This window comes from Rattus norvegicus, chromosome 7 (genome assembly GCF_021556685.1).
Source record: "Rattus norvegicus strain SHRSP/BbbUtx chromosome 7, alternate assembly SHRSP_T2T, whole genome shotgun sequence".
NCBI classification, from domain to species: domain Eukaryota; kingdom Metazoa; phylum Chordata; class Mammalia; order Rodentia; family Muridae; genus Rattus; species Rattus norvegicus.
Genome location: NC_141540.1, coordinates 38,463,334 through 38,473,464, shown reverse-complemented (window position 1 = coordinate 38,473,464; position 10,131 = coordinate 38,463,334). Strand labels below are relative to the sequence as shown.

The 10,131-nt window shown below is 42.7% G+C and overlaps 1 protein-coding gene across 8 annotated transcripts in view; it reads right to left on the bottom strand.

The window, feature by feature from the left end:
* Nucleotides 1–3,599: 3,599 nt before the first annotated feature.
* Nucleotides 3,600–10,131, bottom strand: part of Nr2c1 (nuclear receptor subfamily 2, group C, member 1) — a 51,576-nt gene continuing 45,044 nt past the window's right edge. For 7 of the 8 annotated variants that reach the window (XR_015623796.1, XR_015623795.1, XR_015623794.1 and 4 more), the window contains 3 exons: nucleotides 9,503–9,640; nucleotides 6,794–6,899; nucleotides 3,600–4,109 (listed from right to left, as the gene is read on the bottom strand). Coding sequence is in view for 4 of the 8 variants with exons in the window: in XM_087555805.1 (XP_087411931.1) it covers nucleotides 3,935–4,109; nucleotides 6,794–6,899; nucleotides 9,503–9,640 (419 nt within the window). In the remaining 4 variants the exon portion in view is untranslated. 8 annotated transcript variants of the gene reach the window in all.

Here is a 10,131-nt window from a genome sequence, read left to right as displayed (position 1 = left end):
TTACAAAATAATAAAATAAATAAACAATACTGGCAAACCCCTAACCATAAAAACCAAAAGAAAGAGAAGACTAGAATTAATAAAACTAAAGGTTAAAAATAGGAACATGTCAGGTAGACCAGGCTGGCCAGACTGGGAACCTCGAGGATACACCTGCCTCCCCTTCCCCAGCACTGAGTCTACAAAGGTGCCACCATATCTGCATTCTCTATATGGGGTCTGAGATGTAACTCGGTTTCTCGCTCTTGCAAGGCAGGCTGGGATCAAACCCAGGTCCTTGGCAGGAGCAGCCAATATTCTTAAAATATTTTTTATATTTATGTGAGTTCCTGAATGTATGTCTGTGTGGTAAAAGTATGCAGTGTCGTAGGGGGCCGGAGGAGAACTCAGAACCCTGGAGTGGAGATACAGGCTGCTATGAACATTCAAGTTGGCACTCAAAACCAGAGCCAGTCTTCTGTGACAGCAGCCGGCATTAATTGTTGAGCCATCTCCCCAGCTCCCCCACCTTAGTTTTGGAGGCAAGGTCTTTCACTGAATCTGAACCTGACATTTGTCTAGACTGTCTGGCAGTGAGCCCTCAGGATCCACTTGTCTGCAACTCCATCCCCTGCCTTCTGCCCCAAACACAGACGGACACCACCATGTGTGGCTTGTCTGGGTTCTGGAAATCCAGGAAGCACTTTACCCACTCCATCTCCCCAGCCTTAGGATCATTTTCTTAAAGCTGAATAATAAATAAACTACATCGAGTATGTGTATGTATTAAGTGTCCTATCTTCACCCTTTTGTTATGGTAATTCAGGCTTTTTCATCTCTTTGCTATTGTGAACAAAGTGCCAGAGAACATGTGTGTGCGAATATTGAGGTCCAGTCTTTAAGCATTTGGACATAGATCCAGAGGTGGGACTTCTGGATCATATGGAAATTCTATGGAAATTCTAAGTTCTAAAGAATAATTATATTGCTCTTCACTATGGTTGCACCATGGTAATTGTCCCACAAACAGTGCACAGGGGTCCCATACCCACCCTCCACACACATACACACACACACACACACACCCCACACGTGCACACACACACACGTGCATGCACAGACACGTATGCATGCACACTGTTAAAAAGATGATCATGTACTGTAATTTGAACATTGTTGATGGTGTACCAATGGAATTTTGAGTTGTTTGTATTTTGTTCCCAAGTTGTGTGTTCTTTACGTATTCCTCACAACAGGTTATCTTTTTTGAGGACTAGAATGCAGGGGAGTCATAGGAAACTTCTGATAGCAGGAAAGAAGGCAAACTGGCCTCAGGTTCTTACCCTTAGAACTTGGCCAGTAGGCCGTGAGACGCAGAACAGAGGGACTCCAGACATGCCCTGGCTTCTGTCCCACCGCAAGTTCCAGCTTATAGCCACTAACACTTAGTGACTACAAAGATTTAAATCCATGATTTCTGTAAGAACCCTGTTCTGACTGAATGGAGACCGGTTGTCCCTGACAACCTCTGTCCGAATTATACATTCGTGTGAAAATGCACAATTCTAACTGGTAGGTTTGGAGTGGCTAACTACAAAACCATTGGTGCATGACATACTGTCAATAGTTCTGAAGCCCCTTCTATAGCTTCCCCTGTTTGCACCTTCCTCCTACCTTCCCAACTATTACCTAGACTTGACTCTCTTGCTTCTTGATCACTAGCTTCTGTATGTAACAATACACTGGTTAAATTATATTCTGCATGCTTTACGTACTTATTCCCATGATTGTAGGCTATCTTTGTTTATATAATCATAAAGTCCATGTGTGTGCACGTATGTATGTGTATGTGCACATATGCATGCAAGGGGGGCATGTATGTGGCATAGTGCATGTGTGGAGCTCAAAGGAAAGAGACTGAACTCAGGTAGCTGGGCTTTCACAGGAAGTGCTCTGCCCCTCTAAGCCATCTTGCCATTACTTTTGTTCTTAAGAATCTCACACGATTTCCTTCCTTCTACTACGGGAGAGTGAAGCTAGGGCTTTGTAAATACTAAGCTAAGCACAAGCTCTCCCACTGGGATGCCCTACAATGTAGAAGGCGTCCAAACACCAAATAAATAGGTCATTGAAATAAAATCCATTGACAGGATACAGAAATTTGTAAGGCAAGTCACATTTTAATGCAGTTTCCAAAAGACTTCCCAATGTAACTACAAATTTCATCAGGAAAAATATCTCAAAGAAATAACCGCGAGGACAGTTTTTTATGTGTGTGAATCCTTGGCTTACTGTCTTGAGACGTTAAAAGTATCAAAGGCGCCCACCGTTTTGACACTGATAAGACGTCGTCATCTACAGATGTGTTAGGATGCAGGTTACACATGCCCTACTGAAATATTCCGTTTGAGCATTTTACACTCTATGAAGTTCTCCCCCAGAAGCTTATTATAAATCGAGCTGTTGACAAAATGAAACAGAAAATAAAGCTCTCGTAGTAAGTCCATAACATTTGCAAGACTACACTTTTAATTACTACTATTAGTGGTAAAATCCACCACCCCCAATAGAAAAATTCAGCAAAACTATTAATAATAAAAATGTATTCTGGTTGCAGTAAAATCTCTACATTTGTGTTTTAAAAATAAATATTAGGATGTGATGCGTGTCTATAATCCCAGCAATAGGGAGCTGGAGGCAGGAAGGTTACCGCAAACTTGAGTTCAGTCTGGCTGGGTGACAAGATCCTGTCTCAAGAAAACAAAATGGAGATGTGGAAAGGAGGGAGGGGGAGAGGGAGGGGAGGAGAATATCAGCCAATAGATGAATAGATGCACTGAAGGAATCCATTATAAAATCAGTATAAATACTGATTGTCACAGCGGCATGGAAGACCGAGGAGTCTGAAATGCTTTGGTTGTAGCAAATAATGAGACGTGAGGTTGTGACAGCAGCCCTCCTCGACTTTGCAGTGAAAAGAACCGGTGCAGATTCTTTTGCTTTTACAAATTATTACTTGCTTTAATTATTTAACTCAACCTTGGAACCATATGGGCTTTGATAACTGCATTACTTAACAAACTGGGTGAGTCTTTTTAAAAGACCTCATAAAAATGGCTAAAGGCCAGAGTAGGGTGGAGAAGCTGAGCCTGCATCTGAGAAGAGGACAGAGGCTTTCTGTGGGATGAAAAAAAACAACTATTTTACTATCTATTCTAAAATACTAACACAGCCCGGGGGCGTCTCTACTATGTTTAAAACACAGTAAATCCCAAATTTTAAAACAGGATCCTCATCCTATTCTCAAGAGTAATTTTCTACCACAACGAATAAAAGTGCTTGTAACTAATAATCTACTACACTAAAAAAAATACAAATGGCTCATGTCTCATTGCCAGCAACGAGTGTTATATGCTAACGGGCACCTTGATGTGTATAAAAGCATATATATATTTATTTCCTATAGCTCTGGCATTATCATTACATCATTGAGCATAAAATAACCTTTTGGCCTGGTAACTAAGATAACCATGGATGAGTCAGACGTAAGAAGTTTCTGCTTAGGTATCTCATTGTTACAGTATACAGGCCCAGTGGCATTAAACAGGAAAAAAACACAATTCAGGGGGGAAAGACTAGTTTATTTGTTTTATAAAATAGAATGAGAAAGCTTAGTGTAGACAGTCAGGAGGAGAGAGTCTTAAGTGTCATCCTCCCCAAGAACAGCCCCGTACCATTGTTGATTCATTCCTATAGGACAGACAGGGTAGTATAATTCCTGACCCCTGCCTGGTCACTTAAATTCTTCTTAAGGAATCCAAAAGAAAAATACTTTTGATTTTGGTTACTCTTAAAGTTAATATTCGCAGATGCCCTGGAAGAAACAGTTCGATTTGGTTTCATGTGTTCCGAGAAGGAACGGTAAACTTAGCCTGGAGCAGGGTGACCTCCACTTTCAAAGGCTGTGACCAATTATTTGAGAGTTGTAATCTGCAGGCTCCATTTTTAAAATGTGTGGGATGACACTGTCGATCCGTACGTTGCCAATGAGACCTTTGAAGAACAATTCCTCAGTGATGGTGGCATTCATCAGCCGCAAGGCCGGCAGTCTGAGAAGTAATCTAGACAGCCTGAAAGAGGAAGAGGAGACGGGGGCAAAGTCAAAAGAACAGGAGCAGAAAGAAAAGCATCCATGTGAAATAATGAAGATCAAAGTTTCAAAACTGAGGACGAGCATTTTGGAATGGCAGGGCTTAGAGTGGCAGGGCTGCCACCCACATCGCACCGTCCCCTCCACAGGAAAGCTTTCCTCTGAACTGCCACACCACACTGTGCCCACCTGGCTACAAGAACTGTGCGACTAAAGTATTAAATCACGGGTTAGGTGCACTCAAGAACAGCTTCCCAACCCATTTCAGAGGGTAAGAACAATGCTCTATGTTATCAGAACACAGGAGGTTCAGAAACTCTTTTCCTTTGAAAACACACACAGACACATATACACACATATAGACACACACAGACAGATACACACATACAGTATACATATACACACTGTGATGGTCTGTACATGCTCAGCCCAGGGAGTGGCACTATTAGAAGGTATGGCACTGTTGGAGTAGGTGTGGCCTTGTTGGAGTAGGTGTGTCACTGAGGGCATGGGCTTTAAGACCCTCATCCTAGCTGCCTGGAAACCAGTGTTCTGCTATAGCGGCTTTCAGATGAAGATATAGAACTCTCAGCTCCTCCTGCACCAGATCTACCTGACGGCTCCCACATTGATGACAATGGACTGAACCTCTGAACCTGTAAGCCAGCCCCAGTTCAATGTCATCCTTATAATTAGAGTTCTTGGTCATGGTGTCTGTGCACAGCAGTGAAAGCCCTAACTAAGACATACATAGACACACAATCACAGATATAGACACACATTCATATAGATTACACACAGACAAACACACTTAGATACAAAGATACACATACACAAGTATAAAGAGACACAGACAGACAAAGACACACACACACATACACACACACCCATAGACACACTAACAGACACAGAGACACAGAGATACATATACACATAGATACACATACATAGACACAGGCAGACACAGACATAAAAAGACAGACAGACACACACACACACTCTTAGAAATGATATAACAGACAACTGTTATAAAGAGCATAGATAAATAAAAAGGTCATTAGGCTCAAAGAATGACTCAACTGTCCCTTGTGTCATTTCCTCTTTCCACAGAGCTGGCGTGAAGACGAAGGACTGCTTCCTGTCCAATTCTAGGTTGTGAGCAAGTGTGTCTGAAGTGGAAAAGCGCTGTTCAAGGGGACCGACTTTTGAATAAGCAGGAACGTAAGAACTGAGAAAGCATCCTTTCCCTTGTGCTTTGGGTGGTCAGAAAGTAAAGCGGGGAGTGTCATCTGACCACTGAGGTGGACAGTCAATGCCGAACGCCCCAGCAGTCTGCAGCAGGGTACGCCTGCAGAGGGGGAAGCAGGGGTACTGCAGAGGGGGATGCAGTCAAAGGCGGGGCAAAATGAGAGAGCACGACACGCCGCCTCCTGCTACTCATAACAGCACGCCATTTAGAGTGCATGGGTAATCTCCGGGATTCCTTGTTTCGTGTTTTTTGTCTGAGAGTGACCACGGGTAACAGAGGCTGTGCATAACGAAGCCTACTGGACTTTTCAGAAGGGCATACTATTATCATAAGGAACGTGAAACTCAGACATTAAACTCAGCAAACATGGCATTATCCGTGTATAATCAAAAACTGTACTTCTAATCATTCTGATCTACTGTGTTTCCTTCAGAGGTGGGTGGCTGTTTTCATAAAAATAAGAAAGGAAAATTCCCTCCAACCCCAAAGAACACTGGCGAAAAATGACTTGGAAGAATTATCATAAGCTATATTTCAAAGCTAATTATATATCAGTTTATAAGTGTTTTAGTTTATCATTTTCATCTCTCTTTTTACTAATACAATTATTTCATCTGAAAAGTTGGGATCTACAGCTCATCTGCCTGGGTGAGGTTTGGCTCTGACAATCCTGCATCCTTCAGACAGTTTCTCACCCTCACAATTTAAAGCAGTAATTTCTCTACCTTCCCAACCCTGCAATCCTTTAATACGGTTCCTCACGTAGAAGTGACCCCCAACCACAAAATTATTTTGTTGCTACTTCTTAACTGTAATTACAGTATGTTAATTACACTATGATGAATTGTAATATTAATGTCTGATATGCAAGATATCTGATGTGAACCCTGTGAGAGGTCATTTGACTCCCAAAGGGGTCGCAACCCACAGGTTGAGAACCACTGATTTAGATCGAGCACTCATTAGCCATTGTTAACAGCTGGTTTCTCCCCTCTGTATGGGAGACCACACCCAGAGACTTGTACTATGTGTGTTACCACTAACCTGAAGCCCTGAACTCTTCTTCATTGGTAGTGATGAGGAGAAAACAAGGACCTTATGCACACTGAGCAAATATTCTAGCACTAAGCCTTCAAAAACATTACCCACTTCAAAGGTCACGGTTAACTAAGACACTAAATTACTCTTAAAATGGAATATAATAATGGAATAAATTTACTCAAAAGCTCTCAGGGCAGGCATGCCGCATGCCTGTGTATAATCATAGAAGTCTGGAGGCAGAGGCAGGGGAGTCATGGTTGAAGGTTTTCCATGGTTGCATGTTCAAGGTCAAAGTAAGCTCCATGAGACCCTATCTCAGAGCAAACACAAATCCTCTGAATGAACTGTATTAAATAGTTCTGGCTGAGAGGTACCTGTAGGTGTCATCTGGATATGTCCTGGTGATGTAATCTTGGAATTCCACATAGGCCTTTTCCTGAAATTTCTCAATCAGCTCCATGTTCTCCAGGCCTGGATGGTCTAAGACATAAAGGAATATATACAGTTATTTAATAATCATTTAATAAGTCATGGAAGATCAAACAGTTCGGAAGCCCCATCCCACAGACAGTGTTTTGTTCCTTCTTTCCAGAAGTACTTGCTGAATACCCCAAGGCTGTATTGCAGCCAGTGGTGACCATATTTATATATTAATAAAAGCCGGACCACCGTGTGCTAATACGGCTTTCTTTTTCTCCAAAGTAGTGCGATGGCTTTTATTTAGATGTTACCATTTTGCTTTCAGCAACATAAAATAACCTAAATTTAAAAGCACCTGTAGGGGTTGGGGATTTAGCTCAGTGGTAGAGCGTTTGCCTAGCAAGCGCAAGGCCCTGGGTTCGGTCCCCAGCTCCGAAAAAAAAAAAAAAAAAAAAGAAAAGGAAAAAGTACTTATAAAAACATAAATTACAAACACTTTCATTATCGCTATCAGAAAAATTATAAGAACGTGAAATAATCTACAAAACATTTTGACAGTTATATTTCACAAAATAGAAATATTTAAAGTGACACCATCAATTTATAGCTTAACTTTTCAATTTTACCCAAAGAAAGCTAAAATTGGCAAAGTGGTTGTGCTAAAATGGAGATGTGTGTGGGCTCGAAGTATGTCTCATTGGTAGAGCTATTGCCTGGCCTGTATAAGGTTGTATGCTGGACCCCAATGCCACAAACAGAATAAACAGAATGAGTAAAAACGGAAACACAGATTAGCTCAGGTGAAGCACTGGGCCTGCACTCCCCCTCCTGTGAAACACTCACCTGTACACAGGTTTAATTATCTTACTTGAACCACTGAGAGAAGAAGCAGGTTTGCTGGACAATTTTATTAGGACACAGGAACAGAGCGGAGGCACAGACCCTCAAGGACTGTGGACTTCTCCTATCTACAAACTGGAGTTGGAGGCCCCTTTACTGTCTGAAAACTAGACACTGGAAAGAAAGAGAGAAGCCCATCTTCCCATATCTGCAGCTCCATAAGATCCTGAGAGTGTAACAAACCCAGGACCCAGCAGCAACAGTCTTACATTCTGGCTTTAAAAGTGCCCAATGATACAGACCTAAGAACTCAAGTAACACAGGTCTGTGTGCTCTACTGATTGTCTGCAGCTGTCTGACATCCTCAACATCAGATGATTTTAGCATCTTCAGAGTTTTACACTTTCGCAATGTAACTGGGACATTTTTGTGACTTCAAAGCAACCTGACAACCAGTAGCAATTGGTCCCCAGCTCCCCACTCCCTGACTCTACAAATGACTAATTTGCACTCCTCCTCACGGTTGCCTATATGGGATTATTATGCGTGCCTGTATGAGCAGTGTCTTTCACTTAGCACGTTCTCATCCTGTCATAGCTTATATCAAAAGCTCACTCCACTTGTGCTAACATGATTCCATTGTGTGCACGTATTATATATACATACACCATCTGTTTTTAAAACTTTCTATTACATTTATGTATTTGCACAAGTGCATGTGGTGTGTGTGTGTGTGTGTGTGTGTGTGTGTGTGTGTGTGTATTCAGGCACACATACCACCGTGTATTTCTGGAGTCTTGCATGAATCAGTCCTTTTACCATGTGGGTCCCAGGGATTTGAACTTGGGTTATCAGGTTCGTCAGCAAACACCTTCACTGGCTGAGCCATTCCACCAGTCTTATCCTTAGGTGTTGTTTTGAGCCAGGATCTCATTTAACCAAAGCTGGCCTCGGATTTGCTATGTCGGAAAGGTTATCCTTGAATCTTGAACATCTTGCTTCTACATACCAAGTACTTAAAGGCATATCCCACCAAGCCTGGATTCAATCACTTTTTCCGTGGACAGTTACCTGGTATGCGTTCACCTTTTGGCTATGACTAGTGCCAACACAAATATTCATTTCAAGATTTTTATGTACATATATAATTTTGTACTTTGAGGTCAATAGGAATTGAATATGTGCTTAACTTTTTTTTTTTGGTGTAGCAAGTGTCCTTGTTATTACAGGGTGTGTGTGTGTGTGTGTGTGTGTGTGTGTGTGTGTCTGTGTGTGTGTGTGTGTGGAGGCCACAGGTGGCTGTCGGGTGTCTTTCCTCTCTGTCTTTACGTTTTGAGACAGGGTCTCTCATGGAGCTTGTGGATTTGGCTGGATGGCCAGTCAGCTCCAGAGATCTGCCTATTCTTACTGCCCAGTGCTGGGATGCAGGTATGAGCTGCTGTGCCTGGCTTTTTACGTTGGTTCTTGAGAGTTCTTCTAACTTGGGTCCATGGCAGGACCTTAACCCTCTGCACGATTTCTCTGGGCTCCTTATATTCAATGTTTACAGCAGGTGCTGAGCTCCTGTCCCTGGCAACTGTACATTTCACACTCCCACCTGCAGTGGAACCTGAGGGTTCCAATGTCCCCACAACATCGAATACATTCATGAGACACAAAAGTCCTGGCATAGCGGTGTACATCTGTAATCTGTATTGGTTATCTGAGGCAGAAGGACTGCTAAGAGTGCAGGTCGAGCCTGGGCTATATGGCCGAGAGTCTATCTCAAAAGTGCCAACGTGACGACATAGACAAGGAGTGAGAGGCAGGGCGTGTTTCCGTACCGGGACTGAAGAGAACGATGGCCTTGAGGTAGGCGTACTCATGCCCGTCTATGCAGAGCTTCACCATGCTATTACAGAACTCCTGCAGCTTGAAGATGTGCTCCATCAACAACTTCCTCCTCTCCGGGGACATTTTATCTTTAAAACACAAGCATACACTTCCAATTGCCATCTATAATGTTTGACCATTCTCACACACTTCCCTTCTTGATTTGTGTGGAATATAATCAGCCTCTTCACAGGTTGAGGCTTAGATTCAGAATCTCTGCAACAAGGGCCCATGGGTGGAAGCTAAGACATCATCTTCTGATAGTGTGCCCACAGGAAAAAGGAAGTAGAAATCCAAACCTTAGCATTCCCTTCTTAGGTGCCCCGTTAGATGCAGAGGCATCTGTCTGGGAAAACAAAACGAAAACAAAAGAACCCAACAAAACCCACAGCCCAAGTTCAAAGAGGGCCAAGGATGTCCCACAACTACTAGGTCGATTATCTAGAGCTTAGGAAGCCCTAATTTGATGTCCAGCACTGCAAAAGGCCTGGTGTGGCGGTGTGCACCATTAGCCCCAACACTTGGGAGAAGGGAGAAAGAGACCATGAGGAGCTCATGGTCATCCTTTGATATTTAAGGA